The 27,895-nt window shown below is 37.2% G+C and overlaps 1 protein-coding gene across 2 annotated transcripts; it reads left to right on the forward strand.

Moving 5' to 3' along the window:
• The first annotated feature begins 855 nt into the window (after positions 1–855).
• LOC114754698 (ankyrin repeat domain-containing protein 2A) lies at positions 856–23,215 on the forward strand. Of its 2 annotated transcripts, none has more exons than XM_028943511.1 (9): positions 856–1,001; positions 1,090–1,132; positions 3,703–3,908; positions 18,935–19,147; positions 19,231–19,379; positions 19,462–19,630; positions 21,973–22,065; positions 22,674–22,813; positions 22,925–23,215. In XM_028943511.1, the coding sequence occupies exons 2-9, from the start codon at positions 1,099–1,101 to the stop codon at positions 23,022–23,024; spliced, it is 1,104 nt and encodes a 367-aa protein (XP_028799344.1). In that variant the 5' UTR covers positions 856–1,001; positions 1,090–1,098; the 3' UTR covers positions 23,025–23,215. The 2 variants fall into 2 exon arrangements, with proteins under 2 accessions (XP_028799344.1, XP_028799345.1); XM_028943512.1 differs by having other exon boundaries at positions 858–1,001; positions 3,724–3,908.
• The last annotated feature ends 4,680 nt before the right edge of the window (positions 23,216–27,895 follow it).

A 27,895-nucleotide genomic window follows, 5' to 3' on the forward strand; every position in this document is an offset into this window, starting at 1 on the left:
AAATCAACCTCATTTATTAAAGTCATTATGGATCAGGAACATTATGGAACAGATTATCAATAAAGAGTGAACATTTACCATAATGATCAATGAAGAATTTCAATTACAGCCTAATTGAAGAATTTCAATTACAAATTAACTGAGAGTGATGTATAAGATTTAAATGCATGATTAAATTATATTTGAAACTAATCATTCCATTGTTTTTTTTTTGAGTGAATCATTCAATTATTATTTCATTCTTATTTTGATTTTGAGTTCTAAATACATGAAATTTTTTTTAAAAAAATCTGTTACTCTTACCTCTTATCCATGGTTCTTATTTTGGGAGTTTATCATTGGTGCTAATCACTTAACTAAGCTCTCTTAACTTTTATATCCTAAATCAACCACTTATTATAAAAGGAAGTTGATAGAACAAATTAGATCTCAATAGTTTTTGTTGCAGTGTAAGTTACTCAACCTTTGATTTAATGGAGAACTGCAAGAGTCCTAAAAAAATAACATAACTCCGGTCAAAAAAATAAAAAAATAAAAAAAATAACATAACTACTAAAAATTTTTAATAACAATCCATGAGTAAAAATTGATAATCTCCTACGCGTCATTAGAATTTGATGGTAATTACACTCCCAGGACCACACCCTAATTTTCCCTTGGTTGAAGGAAAAAGGGAAACTGCCGAAGTACAGAGAGGGGTGAGGGGCGAGAATGGGTCGCATGCGATTCTGGTGATGCTAATAGCCAGTAAGCCACTCATTTCAGCGGATGAGGATCAGAGGGCCCACCGATTATTTTTAATTTTTATTTATTTTTTCAATTCGCTAAAGTACACCCTAGACCCTGCACAGCTCAGTGCAGTTCATTTCACTATAGCATACCTTTCTTTTTATTTGATCCACCGCTTTGGACACCAGTCTTGGTTTATCTTCTGGATTTCGTTCGCTCCCCATTCCGGTCGTCATTTGCTTTCTTTGCACTGAGATTGCTTAATCTCTCTTGTGAGGATTCAAATTTCGCTTTTCTTATATCCGCGTCGATGCTTTTTAATTTACGATTTAATCATTTGAATATCTCTTTCCATTTCAGCTCTTTCCTATGGCTTCAAATTCGCAAAAGGATTTGCCTGCTGGTATGTGTTTTTATTTTTATTTTTTAATTTTTTTTTGGTGTGTTCGGCTTGTACGTATCCTCCTGGGACGGCTTGGTTTCTTTATTTCTGCATCAAGGAGGTTTCATGTTTATCATAGGATTTTCCTGTCTATATGATTTTTGATTCGTTATTAATCAACGAAGCATCTTGTTTGGAGCAGCTCGTAAGAGTTGGTGCAGTGATAATGGGAAGGGAAAAGGGGGATAAAAAAACCTTCAATATGTTACTGGATTGTTTGTCTATTTCAGTATGTTAGAATTGTCTAATATTTACACGATGTTTGGGCACGTCAGCCATCTATTGAAGTGGATGACCACTCTTCCGCATCCTATGTAGTGAAGCTGGGATTCATGTTTTCCTTCCGTGCTTAGGTTTTTCTTTTGCTTTAAAATAGTTAACCTGATTTAAAATAGTTAACCTGATTGTATGACTATCTGAATAGGAATTTTAGGGATGAAAGTCGATGTAAAATAAACCGAAGAGAAATGTGCCCAAGGTCCTGGCAAAGGGGAGCCTGGATGAAGGCTCCCTGTCTCAGCCAGCAAGAGGTGTTGAGGCTTCTTATGGCTGTGTTGCTCTTTTCCTCCAAACCGTACAAAAGAGCTTCTCAATCTATCGTTAAATCTCTTACAAAGTTGGTAATCATACAGCATCCAAATCTATAGTTCGATAAATTGAAATTCTGGTTTATGATCCTATTATTTAGCTTAAAGTTTCGCTAGGATTATAGGATCTGATTCTTTGAGTTTTATTGAGGAGGAATGAGAATATTAAGAAGTTTGATTTTTTGAAGTCACCAAGTCCAAAACTGACTTCTTTTAGGAAACCTTAATAATAATCCGTTCAAGTTAGTGAACTCCTTCTGTTATGACTTATGACCCATTTAGTATATAGGAGAAGTGAATGAACTGGTGAATAATACTTGCAAGGATTTAATGTTTTAAAGGCTAAGGTTGATGCAACTGGAATGGAACAGTTTCTATCTTTCTGTCTGTCTAGTCTCCCTCCTCTGCTTCCCTCTCTACTTCATGCTAGCAATTGTATCTTCCATGCCTTTTGTCATGCTGCCAGTGTAGGTTCATCCATAGTTAGGCCAGAGGATGACTTAGTAACTTTTTCTTATATTCTTTACCAATTGCAAGATGATTTTTGTTTCTAACAAGTTCCATCTGCCTTGATATATTTTCCCAGTTTCATTAAAAGATGACCCACAAAAGGGGGAAAAAAGCCACAGAGTAGTGTCTATCTCTTGGTACGATCTGACTACTGAGGGTGCTCTAATTGATTTGGCTCTGTGGTTTGATTTGGAATGTTGTTGGGACGGCCATGTCTTTATTTTGTTTCTCTCTTTCCCACCAACAGAGTTGTGAATATTTTTTGGTTGGAATACAAGTTTTTGTGATGCTGAATGGTCCGGGAGCCAAGATGGCTGGGACAAGATTGAAGGTATAACTGGACAAGAGGTTCAAGACCTCAAGGTGCTGTGCATTGGGTATATTAGAGCTTCAAAGAGAATGTTGAAGGGGCTTCAAAAAATTGAATTATCAAAGAGCTGTTGGAATGAGATTAGCTAGAGTAATGTTAAAGGTGTTGCTATGGTTGTTTCTCTAAGTATATTAAGTATTTGCGAGATGGTAGTGTGAGAAAACTAAGCTTACTCTTTAGGGACCGTGCTGTGAAACTCAAAGAATGTTTGCTGTTATTGCATCCTCTAAAATTAGGTTAACCGTCTAAAAAGGAAATTGAATAGCATTGAAGAAACAGTGTCAAAATATGATTTTTGAGTGTTTTAAAGGATAGTCAGGTATCATTCTGTCATCTTTCCCTCATCAAATATTATAATTTGGAGGTTTTGAGGCCAAGCTTGTTGCGCCTTGAGTGCTAAGCCTGATGATTTCTCTCAGCCTAGTGTATCTTATTCCATACTACTTGCTGCCAGTTCTACTCCATCCTCAGATTTTTTTCAATTCTCACGATTAATTGAATGCTGCTTCACCCATTAGTCATGGGCCTATTGAATGATAAACTAGATTTAAATAATCTTTTCCTGTTTACACAAGATGGAGTGGAAGGCCGTGGACTCATACAAAATGCTTGTAATGACTTTATATTGGTACTTCTTTACTGATTTTCCTGAGAATACATGATGGTGCACCTTTTTTAGGGATGTGCGCTTGACTAGTAGAACAAGGCATTTCTTGGAGTTGCTATTTATAATCTGTTTATTTCCAATTTGGCGCATTATATCCTTGCCATTTGTCTATATTGTATTTGCCCTATCATTTATGCTTCCTATTAATAGTCTGAGGAATTGAGAATAATTGCCTTGGGTTTTTTGAATTCGCAAGTGTTACATGCCCTTTCTTGAAATTGCTAGTTGTTGGGAACTGCTTCCTTGGCACTTATTTCTGTTATTTATGTCTTCCTTTTTTGGGGTGAAAATGCCCGTTTATGTTTTCTTGCAAATGCTGTGAACATCTGAGAATAATATCTATGGGTTCTTGAAGCTTGAAAATTTGTTAGTTTCACTCATGCAAAATAATTCTTAGATGACAACGATGTTTCAACAGAGAACAAAGGCTCCAAAAATGAAACATCCTTTGAAGAGCAGCAGTCTGGACAATCAAGAACTGCCTTTACACCAGCAACTGTGTCTGAAGAGCAGCAATCAGGACAGACAAGAACTGCCTCTGCACCAGCAACTGGGTTTCCGCCCAACCCATTTGATTTCTCAGCAATGACTGGCCTGCTTAATGTAAACCGTTTTGCATCCTTTCCTCTGATTGTTGTTATACATTTATCATATCTACTTTATTTACTGGTAAGGCTGCTGTCTTAGTGATGGTTGCCCTGTATGCATGCATTTGTGTGTCTTGTGAAAGGGAGTATAATTTTGTTTGCACTTCTTGGTGCTGGATCAGATTTGAAGTCTATGGTTGGGCAGCAATGCTGAAATTTTCATGGAATTATGATTCTTAATTGTTGTGGAGATTTTCTCTTTTGGAAGTGAGTGGACAAAAAGATTATTTTTTGAAGAACTCTTATGGTTTTGAATTAATTTTATTCGGATGAAGCAGTAGAATATAAATAGGTTATAGCAGCCCCGTCTAGATGAGGGTAGAAGGCCGAAATCTTAGGGATAGGCCAAAATCCTAGGAAAATAAAAAAGATACTGGTTTGAATGACAAAACAGAATAATATCCTTAAATCCTGGATTACATTTGAAAATTAAATTTCAATAACTAACCCTAATTAGGGTTTTAGGCCGCAACACTAATTAGGGTTAGGGTTTTGAGTACTAACACTCTCCCTCAAGCTGGCAAGTAGATATCCAACATGCCCAGCTTGTCTTTGAAATTTTCAAGCTTGGACCATTCCAAAGGCCTTGTAAGAATATCAGCTACTTGAAATGAGGTTTTTATGTGTGAAAGATCAATAATATTTGATTCAATCTTCTCTTTTATGAAGTGTCTATCAATGTCCATGTGTTTAGTCCTGTCATGATGAACTGGGTTGTGAATCATTTGAATTGCCAACATGCTGTCATACCATAGTTTAATCGGCGCATCAATAGTGAATTTAAGTTCTATTAATACTCGGATAATCCACATGCCTTCACTCTTTGTGGAGTATGTAAATTCACTCATATATCTTATTTCATATGATCTGAGTACAATTTATAGAGTCCGGATGGTAGTATGCAATCCGGTTACAATCAATAATAATAATGCAAAGAGATTACAATCAATCAGTAATAATGCAATATCACAAGAAATCAGGAACTTATTCTAGGTAATTAATAGAGTAAATCAAGGGAGAAGATGGGGGAGAGGATCACGGCTTCTAACACTCCCCCTCAAGCTGGAGAGTAAATGTCAACCATTCCCAGCTTGCTCTGAAGCCCTTTAAACCTGACTCTGGCTAACGGCTTGGTCATGATGTCAGCAATCTGATCAGTTGAACGCACATAGTTCAAGTTAATGGTGCCATCTTCGACCTTTTCTTTGATGAAGTGCCGATCAATGTCAACATGTTTTGGTCATGATACACAGGATTTTTGGTCATTTCAATGCTGGCTTGATTATCACACTAGAGATTCATAGGTCCTTCATAGGAAATTCTCAATTCCTTCAGGAGTCTAATCACCCACATTCCTTCACATACCCCGAGGGCTACAGCTCTTAGCTCAGCTTCAGCACTGCTCCTTGAGACTACTGTTTGTTTCTTGCTTCGCCAAGTGACTAGGTTTCCCCAAACATAAGTGCAGTATCCTGTGACTGATCTCCTGTTATCCACAGCTCTCCCGTGATTTGCATCAGTGTAGACCTCTATGCTCCTTGTATTCCCCTTTCGAAAGAATATTCCTCTTCCAGGATTGAGTTTGAGGTAGGTGAGGATTCTGTATACTGCTTCCATGTGTTCTTCTTGGGGTTGATGCATAAATTGGCTTACCACTCCAACTGCATAGCTAATGTCAGGCCTTGTATGAGTCAAGTAGATCAGTTTACCCACAAGTCTTCTATACTTTTCTGAGTTAACTGGTGTCCCGTTTGGTTTCACTTCCAGATTGCATGACTCTTCCATAGGAGTTTCACTAGGCTTAGCCCCAAGTATTCCTGTTTCGTGGAGTAAGTTAAGTGTGTACTTTCGTTGAGACACACTTATACCCTTTTTGGATCTAGCAACTTCCATTCCAAGAAAGTACTTCATTTGTCCTAGGTCCTTCACTTGGAATTCCCTAGCCAGGGCTTTCTTGAGATGGGAGATAGAAACCTCATCATTGCCAATTATGACTATATCATCCACATACACAATTAGGATCGTTACCTTTCCATCACTGTGTTTGACGAAAAGAGTATGATCAGCTTGTCCTTGAATGTAACCAAACCTTTTGATTGCTTTGGCAAACCTGTCGAACCAAGCTCGTGGAGACTGTTTAAGGCCATACAATGATTTCTTCAATTTGCAAACTGAGTTGGGTGGAGCTATTACTCCATCTGGAATTTCCATGTATACTTCCTCCTCCAAATCTCCGTTTAGGAAAGCATTCTTCACGTCTAGCTGATGTAGAGACCAGTCAAGGTTAGCAGCAAGAGATAGGAGTACCTGGATGGTGTTGAATTTTGCCACAGGAGCAAACGTTTCTTGATAATCAATCCCATAGGTTTGAGTGTACCCTTTAGCCACTAATCTTCCTTTGTACTTGTTGATGCTTCCATCAGGATTGAATTTAGGGGTGAAGATCCACCTACAGCCCATTGCTTTCTTGCCCTTAGGAAGTGTGGTAATATCCTACGTGTTGTTTTCCTTCAAGGCTCTTAACTCCTCATATGCAGCATGTTTCCAATTAGGATCTGTCATAGCCTGTTGAAATGTTTCTGGAATCTTCACTTGTGAACTATTCACCATAAAGGTTTGCATTTGCGCAGATAAATTGCCATAGGAGACAAATTTTTGAATAGGATGCTGAGTACACGATCTTACCCCCTTTCTGAGTGCAATAGGCCATCCCAACTCTTCAGGATCCAACTCCGGATTGGAATCATGTTGCTGCCTTGGAATGGAAGGAAACCTACTACCTGATTGAGAACTTGAGTACTCTGTCACCCCTGCATCAATTTCAGCATTGGTTTCCATTGGGTGAGGAGTGTTTGTGGTGTTTTGGAGAAGGTGTAGGACTAGGGGTTTGTGATTCTGGTTCAGGGATTTCTTCTTGAGGTGTGGAAGATTCAAGAGGGTTAAGAGGTAGGTTGGAGGTGGTTATAGGTTCAGGTGTAATTAGCCATTCTACTCCATAGTGCTCCCCCTGAATGGGTAATTTGGGGTAGTAAGCGTCATCCTCGTAAAAGACGGTATCTTTGGAGATGATGAGTTTTCTGGTAGTAGGACTATAACACTTATACCCTTTTTTGGTGGAGGAATACCCGAGGAAAATACATTTTTCTGCTCTAGCACCTAGTTTGCCTCCATTATGTTTATGAACAAAGACAACACACCCAAAGATCTTTTGGGGAATGGAATTGATGATAGGTGAGGTGGGGTAAGTCTTGAGGAATTTCTGAATAGGGGTACTGAAATGGAGGATTTTGGAGGCCATGCGATTGATAAGGTAAGCTGCGGTCAGTACAGCATCTCCCCAAAACATATTCGGAACGTTTCTTTCCATCATAATAGCTCGAGTTACTTCTAAAAGATGTCTATTCTTTCGCTCAGCAATTCCATTTTGTTGGGGGGTATAGACACATGAGGTTTGGTGATGGATTCCTTCCTGCTCAAGAAATTCCCTAAAGGCTCCACTCACGTATTCTTTGGCATTGTCACTTCTCAAAACTTTGATGGGAGTTTGGAATTGGGTTCTCACAAACGAGCAAAAGTTTTTGAAAATTTGTAAGGCTTCGGATTTCTCTTTCATAAGGTAAACCCATGTGACCCGGGTGTGATCATCTATGAATGTGATAAACCACCTTGTGCCTGTTCGGGTGTTGGTTTTGGCAGGTCCCCAAATGTCAGTATGGATCATTGTGAACGGGGCAGTAGGTTTGTAAGTATGTTTGGGATAAGAGGCGCGAGTTTGTTTTGCAATTTGGCACGTTTCGCATTGGAAAGGAGAAGAATTTTTATTGAATAAAGTTGGAAACACATGCTTTATATAATCAAAGCTGGGGTGGCCTAATCTTAGATGCCACAACATTACATTTTTATTCTGAGAATTGGAGCTAACCATAGCTTTCTTTGCTCCTGCTATCTTCATATCCTTTCCTTCAAAGTAGTAGAGTCCATCCCATTCTTTAGCAGTCAAAATCTTCCTCCCCGAGGTCGAATCCTGAAAAACACATTTAACATCATCAAAGATCACCCGACATACGTGCCCTTTAGTTAATTTGCTCACAGAAATAAGATTGCAAGTAAGAGCAGGGACAAACAAAACATTATGGATTTCCAGATCTTCAGATAGAGCCACAATGCCAACACCCTCAACTTTAATATATAGTCTAGTTGCTACTTTTACCCTAAGGTTCTTATGGCAATATTTGAGGGATTTGAAGAAGGACTTATTACCAGTCATGTGATCGGTAGCACCGGAGTCAATAATCCAAGTCTCATCACTAGTTACCATTGCATTAAGGGCTATAATGGAGTTACCTGACTGTATCAAGTTCACGTTGGGAACAGATTTTGACTTGTTTTGTTTTTCAAGTATCTTACGAAGCATTTGAAGCTCTTCTCTGGTCAACTGGTCTCCATTGTCACCTCTTTCTTCAAATGAGGTGTGGTGGCTCTTTCTATCTTCTCGTTTCTGCTTCCCTTGGGTTGGTTTTCCATGTAGTTTCCAACATTCATCTCTAGTGTGGCCTCTCTTGTTACAATGATTGCACCACTTGTTCCCTCTCTTCTCAGGCCCCTCTGATGTCTGGAACCCTCTCGTCACCAATGCCGAGTCCTCTGCTGGGGTCAGATTACCTTGGGTGAGGTGTCTTCGGCTTTCTTCGAACTTAACCATACTGAAGACTTCAAATAGGGATGGCAGAGGTTTCAGTCCCATAATTCTCCCCCTCACTTCTTCAAACACATCATTCAAGCCCAACAAAAATTCATATGTTCGTCCCTTTTCCACCAATTGTCTGTAGTAATTAGCATCATCTATATCCTTCCAAGGATGTACTTCAAAGAGATCCAATTGCTGCCATATCTTTGTCAGAGTACTGTAGTATTGTGTTACAGTTAAGTTGCCTTGCTTCAAATCTTTGAGTTGCCTCTTGAGATCTAATAAGGCTGCAGTGTTGTCGAGGGTAGAGTAGGTCCGCTTAGCAGCATCCCAGATTTCCTTGGCTGTGCTTGCAAGAAGGTATCCTTCACTGATTTCGAGGGTCATTGAATTGCACAACCAAGACATCACCTGATTATTTTCAGCGAACCAGGTGTCAAATTTGGGGTCATTATGTGAAGGTTGTTGTGCTTCTCCATTGATATACTTCTCCTTACGCTTCCTACGCAGATACATTAAGACACTTTGAGACCATTGGAGATAGTTGCTACCATTAAGTTTGTGAGCTACCCCTATAGTTTGAGGTTCAGTGGCTATTGTCAAGTCTGATTCTGCAGTGGAGTTTTTAGAAGGAGTAGCTTGAGTATTAGAAGATGTACCGGACATGAGGGCCCTTGGAATATTGTGAATAGATCCAAAAAGTGGTGGAAATTCTGGGTCATCCATTTTCTGGGTCTCTGGAAGGTACTGGAGGTCTCTGGCGACAGCGCGTGGGCTTCACGCGTTGGAACAGTGTCAGGGGCGTGGCGGCGCGTGGACTACACGCGCAGAGCTTGTGACGGCGCGTGAGAGTCACACGCAGCTCCGTTCGACGTCGGCTTCTGGGGACTGGCCGATCAAGGGACGCCGGTGAGGACTGGAGGGGTGGTGTCATCCACGCAGCTCTTCTTGCACCAGTTTGAGGACGCCTCTCTCTCTCTCTCCCCGTGCTGTCTCTCTTCTCTGGCTCACAGCAGATGTTTAAGGAGCTTTTCTGGGTTCAGACCGAACCCAGAGCTCTGATACCATATTTGTGGAGTATGTAAATTCACTCATATATCTTATTTCATATGATCTGAGTACAATTTATAGAGTCCGGATGGTAGTATGCAATCCGGTTACAATCAATAATAATAATGCAAAGAGATTACAATCAATCAGTAATAATGCAATATCACAAGAAATCAGGAACTTATTCTAGGTAATTAATAGAGTAAATCAAGGGAGAAGATGAGGGAGAGGATCACGGCTTCTAACATTCACAAACATTGTTAGATAGGACTCTTAGTTTAGCTTCTGTGCTGCTTCTTGAGACTATGGCTTGTTTCTTGCTTATCCAAGTTACAAGGTTACCCCAAACAAAGGTAGAGTATTCCCCTGTTGATCTTCTATCAACACGTGTTCTTCCATGATTTGCATCGGTATATGCCACTATATTCCTTGATGCTCCTTTTTTGAAGAAAATTCCTCTTCCTGGTGTCATCTTTAAGTACCTGAGTATTGTGTAAATGGCTTCCATATAATGTTCCTGTAGTTGTGCTGAGAATTGACTAACCACTCTCACTGCATAGTTTATATCAGGTCTAATATGAGACAAGTTTTCCCACTAGTTGTTTATATCTTTCTGCATCAACTACCACACCATCCTTCTTGAATTCTAGATTAACAGACGGATTGATAGGAGTTGGTGAAGGTTTAGCTCCAAGCATTCCTGTTTTCTTGAGCAAATCAAGTGTGTACTTTCTTTGTGAGACAGAAATGCCTTTTTTTGATTTAGCAATTTTCATTCCAAGAAAGTACCTTAGATGTCAGAGGTCTTTAACCTCAAATGTAGTGGCTAGAGTCTTTTTCAACCTTTCTATTTCTCCAAAATCATCTCCAATCATCACAATATCATCAATATATACAATTAAAATAGCAACTTTCATGCTTGAGTACTTGACAAATAGTGTATGATTAGATTGACATTGAATATAACCTGAACTCTTCACCACCTTTGTAAATCTCTCAAATCATGCTTTTGGTGATTGTTTGAGACCATAAAGAGACTTATGTAATCTGCACGCCTTATTGAGATCTCCATATTCTGCTAGCCCTTTAGGGATCTTTATATAAACTTTTTCTTCAAGATCTCCATTTAGAAATGCATTTTTCACATCTATTTAGTGCAATGGCCAATCAAGGTTGGCAGCTAGGGATAATAATATTCAAATAGTGTTCAATTTTGCCACTAGTGCAAATTTTTCATGGTAATCAATACCTTGAGTTTGGGAGAATCTTTTTGTGACAAGTCTGGCTTTAAATTTGTTTATAGATCCATCTAAATTGTATTTTATTGTAAAGACCCACTTACATTCTACAGCTTTCTTTCGTAGTGGTATTTGAACTATAGTGCACGTCTCATTCTTTTCTAGAGCCTTAAGCTCTTTATCAATGGCAATTTTCCACCTTGGATCTTTGACAGCATCATCAAAATGAGAAGAAATTTTTTTCTTTTCAAGTTTAGTCACAAAACTTTTCATACAAGTAGATAGCTTGTCATGAGAAACAAAATGACTAATAGGATGCATGGTACATTGTCTTACCCTTTTCTAAGTGCAATTGAGTTGAGTCTTGACCTTGCCGTGAATCAGGAAGATCCCTACTGTTTTGAGTGACTTCTTCCTCTTCAGTATGCTCTGTTTCAATCTCAAATTCCTCCATTATATTGTTCGACAAGGCGTCATTAGGCACTATTCTAGTTTCAGATGGAGGGGATGGTGATTCTGGGTTAGATTCTGGAGTGGAAACAGATTCAGGTTCAGTGTGGCTTGTGATTTCAGGATGTGGAGGGCTTAGGTCAGGTTCAAGTGAAGCTGTAAAGTTAGGATTAGATTCAATAGGATTGGGTTCTGGGGTAATACTAGGCTAATCATGGTGTAAAGGCTCCCATTCCCCCATACTCTCCCCTTGAATGGGAGGATTAGTGTAATATGCTTGATCCTCAACAAATTTAACATCCATGGTGACAAAGTATTTTCAAAGTGAGAGAGAGTAGCACTTGTAGCCCTTTTGGGATGGTGAATATCCTAAAAATAGACATTTAATGGCTCGGGTTTTAAATTTGCCTCCTCCTTTGTGATAAACATAGCTAAGCATATAAAAACTTTCAAAGGAAGATTGGTGACCAGTAAAGTGTTTGGGTAGGCTTGTGTAAGAAGGTCCATTGGTGTCTTAAAGTTGAGGGTTTTGGAGGGTAGTCTATTTATAAGATGCATGGCTATGAGGATAGTTTCTCCCCAATATTGTTTGGTATTAGTTTTTCTGAATGATTCACCGTGTATATTTACTGAATAGCATTTTACATGATTCATAGGATGGGGGAGAATATTCCTAATTATTGTAGATCTGATTTGGTTTCCCTAAATAGCTCCAAAATCATGGGATAGGATAATAATCAGGTATGGTCAGATTTTATCTCAATCTGACCGTTGCAGCATTTATGATTAAATGATCTTGGAAGATTTAGGATAAAATACTAGTTCATGGGCCACTAATAGCTAGCCCACTTTCCCATACTCTCCTTCAAGCTGGTGAATAGATGTTGATCATTCCTAGCTTGTTTCTGATAAGGACTTTGTCATCACATCTGCAATCTGATATTTTGAGGGTATGTAGGCTAGGTCAATCACTTTGTTGTCAATTCTTTCTTTGATGAAGTGACAATCTATTTCTATGTGCTTTGTGCGATCATGATGTACAAGATTGTTGGCAATTTTTATTGCTGAGAGATTATCACACCACACATTTGTTGGTACCTTGCCTTCCATCTTTAACACCTTAAGAAGCCTTACAAGCCGTATCCCCTCACAAATACCTAGAGCTAGAGCCCTATATTCTGATTCTGCTGAGCTTATTGAAACTACAGGTTGCTTCTTGCTTCTCCAAGTTACTAAGTTTCCCCATATATAGGAGCAATAACTAGTGGTGGACCGTCTATCCCTTTTAGAGCTTGCCTAGTCAGCATTTGTGAAGAGTTCCACTTCTCTAGAGTCACCTTTTGCAAAGAATAGTCCCTGTTCTGGAGTTTTTTTTCCAGATATCTTAAGATTTTGTAAACTGTTGTTATGTGTTCCTTTTGGGGACTACTTGAGAATTGGCTTACTACACAAACAGGATAACAAATATTAGGTCTAGTGTGGGATAGGTAGATGAGTTTCCCCATTAGCTTTTGATACCTTTCTTTGTTTACTGCTTCTCCATCGGGTTTTATTGTCAGCTTTTGATTTAGTTCCATTGGCGTGTTGGCTAGCCAAGATCCTAGCATCCCTGTTTCCTTCAAGAGGTCCAGTGTGTATCTTTGTTGGGATATAGTTATCCCCCTTTTTGTTCGTGCCACTTCCATCCTAAGGAAATATCATAGTGGACCGAGGTCTTTTATTTCGAACTTTGTTGCTAAATTTTCCGTTAGCCTCGCAATTTCTTTCTCATCATTACCTGTTCGTTAGCCTTGCCCCTTAATTGCTTGGGAGAATTTCTCAAACCAAGCTCTGGGGGACTGTTTTAGCCCATACAAAGATTTGTATAACCTGCAAATTATCCCAAAGTTTTCTGAATTTCTCATCCTCAAAGGAATTTCCATAAAAACTTCTTCTAGGTGTCTATTTAGGAAAGCATTTTTAATATCAAGTTGATGTAAAGACCATCCAAGTTTGCAGCGATAGACAATAGTACATTCACAGTGTTGAGTTTTGCTACAGGAGCAAAGGTTTCTTGATAATCTATGCCATAGGTTTGAGTAAACCCTCTAGCAACTAAATGAGCCTTATATTTATTTATACTCCCATTTGGATTATATTTTATTGTGAATACCTATTTACTACTTACCATTGTTTTACCTTTAGGCAGATTTGTAATTTTCCAGGTTCTGTTCTTATGTAGAGCTCTTAATTCCTCTTTGATGGCTTGCTTCCAATTCGGATTTGAAATAGCCTCATTGAAATTCTTAGGAATCTTCACATTTTCTATGTTAGTTACAAAAGTCTTTAGATGAGGAGAGAGCTTATCATAAGACACATACTTATTGATAGGATGCTGAGTGCAGCTCCTTTTACCTTTCCTTAAAGCAATGGGCCAATGGAGATCTTCAGGACTAGGTTCAGGTGCAGAATCATGATGCTGTTTTGGATTAGTTGTGGGCCTTTGTTCAATGTTTTGTTGTTCTATGCTGTGAATAGGTGATTCTATCGAGTTTTCAGTCATATCTTGATCAGAAATAGAGTTCAGGGGTTCAAAGAAGTTTCTGTTTTGAGGTATAGGCCTGTTTGGGTGGTTTTCAGGTCTGGTTGGGGTTTGTTCAGTCCTTTCTGAGCTATTTTGGAGGTTGTGTTGAGGTTCTGGAGATGTAACAGGTATAGATGGTAGGGTAATATGTATATCTAGAGGCATGGAAGGGTTTGTGTAGGTTAAAGGTTTTGTTTGCTTGTCAGAGTAATCACAAATTATCCAATCATTTCCCTGATTCTCCCCCTGAGTGGGTGATTTGTGATAATATGGTTGTGTCTCAACAAATCTCACATTCATAGTAATATAAATTCAGTTAGTGATAGGAGAGTAGTATTTATATCCCTTTTGGTTTGAAGAGTAGCTAAGAAAAATGCATTTTATTGCTCTAGGATCCAGTTTCTCTCTATGTTCATTGTAAATGAAAGCAATGCAACCAAATACCTTTTTTAGGTAAAGAGGGCAGAGTTGGGAAAATGCTCAAGAAGTGTCTAGAGAGGAGTTTTGAATTTTAGGACTTTGGAAGGCATGCGATTTATTAAATGTGTAGCAGTAAGTATAGCACCTCCCCAAAATCTTGAAGGAACATTTGTTTCAAACATGAGGGCTCTAGCTACTTCAAGTAGGTGTCTATTTTTTCTTTCAGAGATGCCATTTTGCTGTGGAGTGTAGGTGCAAGAGGTTTGATGATGGATACCATTAGTGGCCAAAAAATTTGTAAAAGAGGAATTTAAATACTCTTTGCCATTATCGGTTCGCAAAATCTGGATAGAATATGTATTCGAACTTGTTTGGCAAAATAGCAAGTATGACAATGAAATTCAGCAATAGCAGTATTATTAATATTTGGAAAAGCATATAGCATAGACTAGGGTGGCCTAATCTAGAATGCCATAACATTATTTCATCAAGGGGCATAAGGGATAAGACAGAGTGACAAATAGACTTCTATAGGGAGGAGCCTTGTATATAGTAAAGGCCATTCCATACTTTAGCAGCGCCAGTCTTCTTCCCTAATGCCAAGTCCTAAAAAACACAGCTAATGTTATCAAAAGTAATGAGACAGTGAAGTTTTCAGCAACCTGTTGTACTGAGAGCAAGCTGCATTCAATCTTAGGAACATATAAGACATCATGCAGGGTAATATTAGAAGTAATAATCACAGTTCCTGAGCTCTTAACTTGGGCAAATTGCCCATTAGCAACTTCCACAGTTTTATGTATGGAAAAATTACTAAAGTCAGAAAATAATTCCTTAAATCCAGTAATGTGATGAGTTGCACCAGAATCTATAATCCATAGATTTTTAGATGTAGTCAGACTATGAAAAGCATGAGTGAGGGCAGTACCTACATGGGTTAGAGTGACAGAAGGAGTAGTGTTTTCACTGTTAGAAGTAGAGGACAGGTGCTTATCCAAAAATTTGCACAGCAACAGCAGCTCATCATGACTAATGGTTTCATTAGTTAACACCGACTAGCATTCCCTTGCTGCCAGGTTTGCCCCTAGGTTTGATGTTTGGAGGCTTGCCATGTAGCTTCCAGCACACTTCTCGGGTGTGACCACTTTTATGACAATGGTCACACCACTAATTACCTTTTTTTGCTTTGGGATCACTTTGTAGGCCATTGACAGCGAGAATAGAAAAGTTAGTTGAAGTAGAGGAAATATTAGAGGCAGTCATTAATACCTTTCGGCTTTCCTCAAACTTAACAGTGTTGAATGCTTCAAGTAGTGATGGAAGTGGCTTGAGACTCATGATTCTTGCTCGCACATCCTCATAGGAATCATCAAGACCAAGAAGAAACTTATAGCATCATTCTTGATCCATTAATTTTTTGTAATACATGGTTGTTGCAGTGCTGGGCCATTTATGGACCTCATAGAGGTCTACCTGCTGCCAAAGTTTCATTAGAGCAATATAATATTGGGTAATAGTTTGATCACTTTTGGTTAGGTCATGGAGTTGTCGCTTAACTTGAAACAGAGCTGTTGTGTTTTCAGTGACAGAATAGGTAGCTCTAGCAGAATCCCAGATTTCTTTGGCTATGGTGGTGAGAAGGTAGTTTTCTCCTATATCGGCAGCCATGGAGTTAATAAGCCATGCCATTATTAGGTTGTTTTCCGCACACCATGTTGCAAACTAGGAGTCGGTGGACACTGGTGGAGCTGTAGTAAGATAGGTCTCCTTATTTCATCCTGAACAAACATCAACACGTATCTGGACCATTATAGGTAATTATGCCCATTTAGGCGATGGGTAACCGGAAATTGGGAGAACGCATCAAACTAAGGGACTAGGGCTGGCATCGCTTGCTATGAGGGATCGGAGTTGCTACCCTCAACAACGAAGGCGTGTGGCTGCAAAAGAGCAACTTCGAATGCGATTGAGATTGTTTTCCAGATCAATGGTCTGATACCATATTAGTTTTTCTGAATGATTCACTGTGTATATTTAATGAATAGCATTTTACATGATTTATAGGATGGGGGAGAATATTCCTAATTATTGTAGATCTGATTTGGTTTCCCTAAACAGCTCCTAAAATCATGGGATAGGATAATAATCAGGGATGGTCAGATTTTATCTCAATCTAACCGTTACAGCATTTATGATTAAATGATCTTGGAAGATTTAGGGTAAAATATTGGTTCATGGGCCACTAATAGTTAGCCCACTTTCCCACATTTGGGAACATTGTGAGGGAACATAAGGGCTTGAGTGACTTCGGATGTGTCTGTTTTTGCGTTCTGCTGTTCCATTCTGCTGGGGGGTATTAACATAGCTGGTTTGGTGAACTATGCCATGGTCTTAGAGATAATTTTGGAGGTGTTGGCTTAGATATTCTCGGCCATTATCACTGTGAAGAGTTAAAATTTGGGTTTGAAATTGTTTTTCAATCATCTTGTAAAATTTGATAAAAATGGAAGGCAAATCAGATTTTTTTTTCATAAGGAAGACCCACATGAGGCGAGTGTGATCATCAGTAAAGGTAACAAATCATTTAGCGTGGGATAAGGAGAGAATTCGAGAAGTTCCCCAAACATCACTGTGAATTAGATGAAAAGGTTTTGAAAATTGATGGAAATGGGGTTTATAGGTTGCTTTGGTTTGTTTTACATATTCACAAATATTACGAATGAAAGAGTAATCACTTTTATTCATAAGATGAGGGAACAACTTTGACATGTAATGAAAATTGGGATGACCTAGTCTATAGTGCCATAACAGTGCCTCTTTATTTTCACATCTAGTAAATAATGATAAAGAAAATTTTACAGCATTTGAATGAGAGTAGGATTTCAGTGAACCATCTTGCACCTCCAAACAGTAGAGATCTTCTAGGCCAATCGTCTTCCTTCTCTCCAAATCCTGAAAAATGCATTCAACAGAGGTGAAATAAACACCACATTTTTTACTATGAGTTATAGTTTTCGCAGATAACAAGCTGCATTTTAAACTAGGGGTATAGAAAACATTGCACAAAAAAATTTTAGGTGTTATATATGCTGTTCCTAGTCCCTTGACTTTCAAGGCTTTCCCATCTGCCACTTTTACAAATATATTGAAGGGACACGACCTTATATCTGTCAATAATTCTGAATTTCCAGTCATATGGTTAGTAGCTCCAGAATCCACAATCCACAATCTTTTATGACGCACTTCAGCTTTAAGGGCTATTATTGTTTTACCTCTGTGGGCTATATACCCAACTGCAATTGTACTCTCTTGAGAATCATGCTTCTCTAGGAATCTTTTAAGTAGATCTAGTTCTTCTTTGGTGAATTCTAATTCTCTTTTCCCTTCAATAGATCCTGAATGTCCTCGACCTTGCTTTCCTCTCTTTGGAGGTTTTCTATTCATCTTCCAACAAATCTCTTTTGTGTGACCTTTCTTTCTGCAATAATCACACCATATCTCTGGCAGCCTCGTTTGCTGCATCCCATACTTCTCCCATACTTCTCGTGCTGTTGGAAAGAAAGAGAAGTGTGTACTAATTTCTGTAGTCATAGAGTTAATAAGCCACGCTTGCACCATTGAGTTTTCAGCTTTCCAATTTGCATATTTTTCGTCTGTGGTTGCTGGTTGTTTTGCAGCTCCAGTAAGGTATCTGTACTTGTCTCTACCCATGACAAACAGTAGCACACTAGCCGCCCATTGTAGGTAATTCTCACCATTGAGGTGATAAATGGTAATAGAGGAAGGATGGGTCTTGGATGCACTAAGGTTGCTAGTCATATTGGCCACCAAACCAGTAGGGTTTGTCGACGCTAGATTAGGGTTTATTTGGCCTTCATGAGGCAGGCCCATACCAAATCTAATCATGTTACTCTGATACCATGAAGAACTCTTATAGTTCTGAATTAATTTTATTCGAATGAAGCAGTAGAATATAAATAGGTTATAGCAGCCCCATCTAGATGAGGATAGAAGGCTGTAATCTTAGGGATAGGCCGAAATTCTAGGAAAATAAAAAAGATACTGGTTTGAATGATAAAACAGAATAATATCCCTAAATCCTAGATTATATCTGAAATTTAAATTGCAATAACTAACCCTAATTAGGGTTTTAGGCTGCAGCACTAATTAGGGTTAGGGTTTTGAGGCCCACGGCCCAATCCTTACTAACATTTTATTTCCTTTTAGGGTGTTCCTAGAGCAGTTACAGAAGAACAAAGTATTGTTTCTGCTGAGCAGATCGTATTTATTGTCTTTGTGGATTAGTTTGTAGTGATGCTTTGTCTCTTCATGTCTTAAATCGTCCTCATATCCTTGATGTCATCAAATGACCTACTTTGAAAATATTAATGAGGAGAACTGGAGGAACATTTGATTGCTGGCCGACAACTCATCTGAACTGACTTAATTTTTCCATTTTATTTAATTAGGGAGGGGTGATTTTGTTAGATAATCCAATTTGAGTCCGAATTTGTAATCTCAAGGAATTGTAAATTGTTCCTATAGATTTAACAGAAACTTGACTGTGTGTGTAGGATCCAAGCATCAAGGAATTGGCTGAACAGATATCAAAAGATCCTTCATTCAATCAAATGGCCGAGCAGCTGCAGAAAACATTTCAGGGTGCAGCAACTCAGGAAAGCATCCCTAATTTTGATAATCAACAATACATGGCAACCTTGCAACAGGTTATGCATAATCCTAATTTTATGACCATGGCTGAGCGCTTGGGTAATGCATTAATGCAGGTATCAATCAATTTGTCTCTTCTATCCTGTCTGTTATGTGGCCTATCTACTGGTTAATAAAAATTATATGCTATTTCTCTCAGGACCCTGCCATGTCTTCCATGCTTGAAAATTTTTCAAACCCATCAAATAAAGATCAGCTTGAGGAGAGAATGGCACGTATCAAGGAAGATCCATCTTTGAAACACATCTTAGAGGAGATAGAGACTGGTGGTCCTACTGCAATGATGAGGTTTAGAGGCTAAACATTACTGTATTTTGTCTTGAGAGTTTTCATGGATTGAGATTTAATGTTCATATTACTTTTCTTTTAGATACTGGAATGATGAGGAGGTTTTGCGTAAGTTGGGACAAGCAATGGGCCTTGCTGTTTCTGGAGATGCTGCTTCTTCTGCTGAAAATCCTGGGCAAGATGAAACAGAAGACGTGGGAAATGAAGATGAATCAATAGTTCATCAAACTGCTAGCGTTGGAGATGTTGAGGCAAGGCTTATCACTATTTTTATGTGCATGTCCTCCAAAACAGATAATATAGAAGTTTATTCATTGATTTGCCATGTTATTCATTGATTTATTATTATGGGACCATAGCAAGAAAGGGAAGGAAATATCAAACAATACACAAGATTTTTTTTGGGTCAATGAAAACAGAATATTTATTAATGAGTAACTGAACTCTATTAATCATGAAACTGAATTGAACTAATTGGTGTTGGTAGTTTATTTATATACAGTCCTTATGCCCTACGATGCATTGGAATACAACATAATGATAAAGAAATTTAAAGAGAAATTAAAATTTCAGGATAATAGGAAAATCTTAAACTAATGAAGTAAAATCCTAACTGATAGTGGGTGGGTACTGCTAAGCACAAAGGAAATGCTGACTTACCCCAGAAGAGATCAAGCAAGAGTTTGGAAGCCTGAAGATGATAGAGTTATTACCTTTTCCCAAGCAAAGCTGGAAATTCTAGCCTTGTTCCAAATTCTGAAGATCTTGGCTGGCCTAGTGTACCAAGGAAAGGAGTAAGGTCCTGCACTAAACATCCATTAGTAATCCTATCTCTTGTGAGAAATTATCACCCAGAATTCAGGCTTTTGTGACTAAATTTTTATGAAGAGCTGCCAAAGACATTGCAAGTGGCAATTTCTAATCCTAACTAGGTATGGGATGAGACCTAGATATTAAAGATGTTATTAGTAGCAGAATTCAAGATGGACTGGGGCATACTAATATACTTTGAGTATGGAAATGGCGTGACCTAGTGAAGGGATTATTAGTGTTTCTTAGAGGAAATATACCTAGACCTGCTGGAGTAAACTGGAATGTTGGGGGCCAAGCCTGCTAAAACACCTATGGAGGCAACTTGCAAGATTGAAACATGTGCCATAAGGTGTACCAGTAAGTAGACTAGAGAAGATGTCTGAGATTAGTAGAGGAGCTAATATTGTGACTTCATACTAGTCCAGATATTAGTTTTGAGTGTAGCAAGTCAGTTTACATATTGTAAGAACACATGGAAGCAGTGTATAATAACTTGAGTTACACAAAGATGCCCCCTTGTGGAGCATTGTTCTTTGCAATTGGAAGAGCAAGTGGTGTGGAAGTTCATATGGATCCTAATTGGGCATGATTTGTGTGTGGTTGCTACTGTTCGCCACGATATGTTTGATTGGGTAATATTGTTACTTGGAGTAAGAAACTTGTAGTATCAAATAGTACTAAAGCCAAGTTCAAAGCACTAGCATTGGAGGAGTTTGTGAGTGGATGTGGATGCCTAGATTGTTACGAAGAACTAAGGATTAACATTCCCCCTTTCCAATGAAAGTATGGTGTGGTATCATGGCAGCCTTCGAAATATTCTATAATCTTGTTCCTTATGATTGGACTTAAGCACTTGAGATTGATAAACACTTTATAAAGAAGATTGAATCAGGAGTGATTGATCTAACCTACACCACCTCCATTGCTCAGGTTGCAAACCTTTTGACTGAAGCTATTTTGATAGTAAGATTTGAGGAACTTCGTGCTAAGTTGGTAATGTTCAACATCTATTCTCCAGCATGATGGGGAGTATTTTTGGCTGATAAAGCCCAAGGCCCATTAGCTATCTAATGCTTTTAACCGGTTTATTTATTTATTTATTTTTGCACTTGCTAGTATCACATTCTGTTGGCTTCTAGATTACATTCTTTAGTTTTTGACCAAATTGTTTTACTCGAATCTGAGATAATTCAGGTAATATAGCTGAGATAAACTCATAAAATAAGATGTACCCCTGTTATTCGAAGATGAATAACAATTCAGATCCTTTCCTAATTCATGGATAATATTTTTTTTCCTTTTATCTCATCCTCCATCTTTCTATCTTGGTTGGAGAAATCTCAAATTGGAGCTCTAAAAAAAATAGGTCTATTTGCAATTTGGCACAAATACTTTGAGGGAGTAGAAAAGTAAAATGATTGAGACATTATTACTTCATCTGATTGTTTTTATCAAAAATCCCAAAAGAATACCGCTTGAATTTCAAAATTCAAAATTAGTTTTGTCTCTTACACTTTAATAGCAATTGATTACACTTGAAAAGCAAATGACAACACATTTATGCAGGAATTTTTGATTTGGGATTTTAAAATTCAAGTGGTATTTTTTTGGTGATTTCCCCTTGTTTTTATTTGGTTAACAGTTATCCAACTTCATGTCTAGTTCTCCCTTTGTCGAATTCAGTGACTTTTTTTGTTTCTTTATATTGAGTGAGAAAATGAGAAAATGCTTAAAAATTTCATTGAGAAAATACTTGAAAATTTCATTCTTCATCTATCAGGGCTTGAAAAACGCACTAGCCTCTGGTGCTGACAAGGATGAAGAAGATTCAGAGGGAAGAACAGCTTTGCATTTTGCCTGTGGGTATGGAGAGGTATGCTGCTTAAATTTTCAATACATCTTCTGTACCTAGACATGCTTCTTCACTCTGGATTTGTTATGATGTTGTCTTGTCGCGTAGTTGGAAATATGATGGGAAGGTAGATGATTGGCTTGGTCAAAATTTTAAAGATTATTCCTTGCCAAAATCTCTACTCTTCATCGTATCCTCTAATGCATAAAAGTTTTAGAATGTCTTGAAGGTTATTAAGAGCTATTAAACATTTAGAGAAGTCTTGTACCTATAATATATCAATAAATATGTAGAATTTCCGTTTATTGAATTATACAGCGTGTGTACATATGTGAGCTATGATATATGTATGTATGCATGCTATTTTATGCAACTTGAAACAACCACCACCGTGAATGACTGTAGCATTCCCAACACCTGCAATCTCAGTAACCACGATGCAACTGTGGCTGTGGCTGCGATATAAATCCTTGCTTCTTATTCTTGGGGCACCTATCAAGTATTTGTGTACTAACAAAAGCTAATCTCATTGTTAGAGTATTAAGGAATTGACAAGGCTCTCTTTTTATTGAGAAATGGATGGATGCTGGGTTTTTTTAGACATATGACTGAACTTAATATAATTTCAGGTGAAGTGTGCACAAGTTCTTATTGAGGCTGGAGCAAAAGTGGATGCTTTGGATAAGAACAAGAACACCGCTCTTCATTATGCTGCGGGCTATGGCAGGAAGGAATGTGTGGCTCTTCTCCTTGAAAATGGTGCTGCAGTGTGAGTAGCCTGTCTTGCAAACCTGTTTCACTGATATTTTTTTGCCAGTTTGTTTGATTTAACTCTACTTGTCTATTATACATGGTTTTCCATTTGTTGTCCTATTTGCAGGACTCTCCAGAATATGGACGGCAAAACTCCCATAGATGTTGCAAAGCTCAACAGTCAAAATGAAGTTGTTAAGCTGCTTGAGAAAGATGCCTTCCTGTAGTTCACTTGTTATTTCAGTTTGTTAGACCAACATCCTTTTGTGTGTGGCCCGGTGTTGGGGACTGCGACTGATTTGCTGTTAATTGTGTAGCTTTGTAATGCGTGGATTCTTACACTGCATGATTTTGAGGATAAATACCGTAGTGTTGGTTATATATTTTAATTAATGAATTATTTCTTTGCAATTTTCTAGTTACGGGGCCAAAACCATCGCAAAATTATTTTGGAGGGGTGGGTGCGGGGGGTTATATTTATGGTGTTTGGGTTTTATAAGAAAAGCACTTGTGGCTCCAAAACTATGGATCCATCATCCAAACGCATGAATTTTTTACAAGATCAATTGTTATTGGAAACCATCGTTTTTCAAAAGCGAAATTTTTATACTTTTGGGATAGTGAATCATGGTTTTGGGATGAAAAATCTTGGAGAAGGAATTATTAATCTCCTTAGAATATATATGATGAGCACAATGATTTTAATTAAGAGTTGGTTATTATTGTGCATATTGAATAGAAGAAAACACCAAGGGTTTTTCATGGGCAGGAACGAATTTAAAAAATTCTCATAAAAATCAGTGCATTTTATGCTGATTATAAAGTAATTCTTCATAGAGCACAAGATATCTCTATTATTGTTGGTGAAGATTTTCAATTTATTATCTCGTTAGTATGAGTTATATTTTTTATAAATACATGTAAGATTAAGTATTTATTAGAAAAATATATGTTTTTTCGGTTTGAAATATAAGACTCATTTTGTAGGGCAATTTACATTATAAAATAAGTCTTACATTTAAGATCAGAGAAGTATTAAATTTTTTGCTCAAATTTAAAAAAGAATAAGAATCTAACTGAGAGTCAGCAGGTTACCAACTTCAAGACCATTAGCATATATAGATTTAATATGCTAATAAAGAAAGGTATGATGGAGATAATAGAGGATATACTTTACTTGTCATTGATGCATTTGAAATCTAATTTTGCTTAAACTAACCGTGAAAAAGATGTCTTCAAATTGTGTGGAGGATATATATATTATCAAATATCTCAATGAAAAAAGGGTCAAAAGGCTCATAAAAAATGAGGTTTGATAGTCTCTTAACTTTACTAACTCTAATTTATGTATTGTTTACACTAAGGAGCATGTAGACCATTATATGCCATAATTAATGGGAGTGGCTAAAGTCATTAAGAATGATTGCATATAAAGAACAACCTCTAATTAGCATGAAACATTAGTTTTACATAGCTTTCACCATGTTAAGGTAAATGTAAAACAATAATGAGGCTCTTTTAAAATTCTCAATTGATCATGCTTGAAATTAAGAATATCAAGATTAAGGATTCAACCAATTATAGAAGGTGCATCCCAATAAATAAGAGATATCTTAAAATTTATGGATGATACTCTTATTTTGTAGTTTCAATCTAATCAATAGATTGAGTTGAGATCATTGGTTATTGAAATTTGACAATTCCTAGCGACTGCTTGATGCATATAAAGATATTCAGTTAGAACCCAAATATTGAGTATGACTTTAGTTTCACATTTCAATAAGTGAAGTAAATCCCAAGTAAAGACAATATTTCGTGATAGATATGTGAGATCCCAAGAAAAATAATAACATTTGAGTATTTGTAAAGTTACTAATGTTCAGCATTAAGTAATACAAAAGAAGATTATTTGCTGAAGTTTTTCTATGAGAAAAGAAAACTCATTATAGTGAAATACAACCTCGTATATTAAGCATATTTCCTTCCATATATACATGATGCTAATATCTATCTTGAGTTATAATATTATTAAAATATTTCCATTTTGGACATAAGGGGAGATATAGGAGAATTAGTAAAAGGGTCAAATAGCTTGTATAAGGAGAATTTAGTTGGTGAATTCAAGAGTTATTTGCCATGAACATGTCTCATAATAGGGATAAATAAGATATCATGATATAATCACATACATGATCAAATTGAGAATTTAACGTTGTCGTTTATAGCACTTGATTATTGGGTGTTGGGTCATCTATAATTTACATGTGAGTGATCCATATATTGCTCATGTTTTCGATGTCTCAAGGTGTTACAAATGACAAGATGGCCACTCTTCAAAAGTTGTGATATAAATTTGTTTAGGTGCAGTATTCTTTTAGATTACATAAATGCATAAATGGATTATTCTCAAGGTAATCTCACCTATAATTATAAGCACTTGAACATCCATGAATAGACGGTATTTATCATGTGTAACAAATCTGTTACAAGAATGTAATCAGATTGTCCATATGTTTGTAATGCGATCATCATGTAAAGAAAATGATGAGTATTCCTTCTAGTTTAATCGCTAAGGCAAAGCCTTATTCATGTGCACGGAATGGGCGATGCTATTGCGACATATGTTACGAGTATTCTTAAGCAAATTAATGTTTGAATGATAATCTGAAAAGCTGCAAATTATGAAGTACATTACTAAATATATATTTAAGTTTCATGCTTTACATATGGGAGAGTCAATTGTTTTTGAATGATTAAATTTATTCAGTATAATTGGATAAGTTAGTAACAAATTGTTAATATTCTGATATATTTATACTTGTTGAACAAGTTGTTTTGATGCTAAGTTATGTCTTTTATGGCTAGCTGAATGAGCAACCAATGAAAAACCTAATACATTGGTCTTAAGATTCCTAACTGATGATGGCTCTTCCTAATTTCATCATTGTGCTCGCCACCCAATCAGATGGAGATCTTGACATCTTTTTTATTAATAGGGTTTTGTGTTTTCAATTGCTCCAATATAGATTGAGAGCGTAGTGGATTTGCTCTATCAGCTCATTTAACGTGGTGAGAGGTTTACACAGGTTTATTGTTGTTACTTCGATGATTGTAAAATTACATATGATTGTTTTGGATATACACATACTCGTTATGGTTTGTCTAACAATTAAGGCCTTGGATTACCAAGTGAATGAGCAGACATGAAGGAAATACATTAAACCTCAAATCTGGAATTTATAAGGGTAAGGTACGAAATTAATTTCGAGCAAGAATTGAGGATGAGTTTGATACTGTTTAAGCCGGTGAGTATTTTCGTCATATAATCGACTCCAAGAGCTTAAATTGAAAATTTAAACACCATCATTACGAAGTTTCAAAATTGGTAAAACATTTTAAACGTGCCAATGAACAGTGTTATGAGGATTATGTTTAAAAAGTAAAAATGTTTAATCAATTCAAGTTTCCGATGATCTCGTAAATATAGCGCCCTTAAGAGGTTAAACCTCAAATCTGAAATTTAATTTGTTTTAATAATATCTTATTAAATGTTATAAAAAATAATATCTCATTAAAACATTAATACTTTAATATTAATAGTTTATATATATTATTTTTAACAAATTTTCACGCACAATTTACAAGTCAACTTTTGATATGCATAAATCCTTTAAGAAATTTACAACCTGCTTACCTTTGGAAGCTCTTTGAAGGAGAGCTTGTCTAATCTCTCTTGTCCGCGCCCTTCTGGCACTTTTCTGGCGTCTTGTGACGCTTCCCACTTCAATCGCCGCCTCTCATTTTCTTTCTCTGCCTCGATCGCTCACTTTTTTGCCGCTCTCTTTCTCCTTTCTATCTCAAGGCCCCCGGCCTTCCATCGTTACACCTTCTTCTTGCTTACTGACTATCTTTTTACTACATGCTCTCTCGTCGCCTCACCGCCCCACTCTCTTGCCTACAGCCTTCCTTTAGCCTCATATCCACCACCACCTTCCTTTCCCTTCCACCGACTGTGTGCTATAGTTTCTTTTCTTTTCTTCCTATCCCCACTGACTTGTTACATCTTTTCCTTTTTCTCTCTTTGTTCCTCCGCCTTATTTCATCTCCTTTCTCCCAGCCTACTTTTAAGATATTCTTAGGCTCTTATATTATTTTCCCTCATGGGTTTCTTTGTGTCGCCTTTCTTCAAGGTTTGGTGCTCTGATTTCATTTTTTGCTCTAGTTTTTTCTTCTGTTTTTTTTTGGTTTTGGAGCAAAAATCCAATTTTGGAATTTCTAGCTTTTCTAAACCCCTTGTTACTTTTGTTTGATCTTATATTTTCAGTTTACTTAATTTAGTTACCAAACCCAGGCTTCTCGTCTTCTCTGTTTTCCTTTCATGGTTTGTTATTCTTGTGTCTCTCTTTTTATGTGTTTTTGTTGTTTTATGTTTTAGTGGGCTGGCATTTTCCTCTAGTTTATTTGGGCTTTGCTCAAATTAATCATTTGTGATGAGCCAACCTTTTATATGTAATTTTTTTTACATAATTTGAATAAAATCATATTGTTTCAAAAAAAAACAAAAAGAAATTTGCAACTTAACCAGGGTATTGATGGTTTATAAGTGAAAGTGTCTTCGCAGTGTAAATTTCTGAAAGAAGGATAAATTTTAGAGGAAGACCCACAAATTATTATTAGAATGATAGTACACCCAAGAAGGGGGTGAATTTAGTGATAATAAAAATTTTAAACCTAAAATAGTGATCATAAACTAAAGGAGATCAAGTTAGAAGGATATCATCAAATGAGAAGATAAATCAAGATGCACAACAATTTATACTAGTCTGGTCTTAGTTACTTGACTTACATCTAGTCCTCAGAGCTTCTCTGAGAGTTCCACTATACTCTAAAATTTATAATGGGCTCTTGGCACCACAGTACATCAATTGATTACTCTTACTGCCCATACGGTTACAACCTACAAAATGTTCACTGGGTATGTGGATTGAGAATGCTTACATGAAGAATGACATGGATGACATAAACATATGCTAAACTTGACGTGACACATAAAAGGCCACTCTCAAAGCCGCCATGGCATGTGAGTCATTTGAGAAAG

This window comes from Neltuma alba, unplaced genomic scaffold (assembly GCF_004799145.2).
Source record: "Neltuma alba isolate B1F8T4 unplaced genomic scaffold, ASM479914v2 tig00010183_pilon, whole genome shotgun sequence".
Classification (NCBI taxonomy): domain Eukaryota; kingdom Viridiplantae; phylum Streptophyta; class Magnoliopsida; order Fabales; family Fabaceae; genus Neltuma; species Neltuma alba.

What these genes read in the sequence shown, in the direction of transcription:
- LOC114754698 (XM_028943511.1), top strand. Translation starts at nt 1,099, where the DNA reads ATGGCTTCAAATTCGCAAAAGGATTTGCCTGCTG. An exon ending in CAATGACTGGCCTGCTTAAT is followed by an intron (nt 3,909 to 18,934) that starts GTAAACCGTTTT and finishes CTGTGTGTGTAG; the next exon opens with GATCCAAGCATCAAGGAATT. An exon ending in CTTGAAAATGGTGCTGCAGT is followed by an intron (nt 22,814 to 22,924) that starts GTGAGTAGCCTG and finishes TCCTATTTGCAG; the next exon opens with GACTCTCCAGAATATGGACG.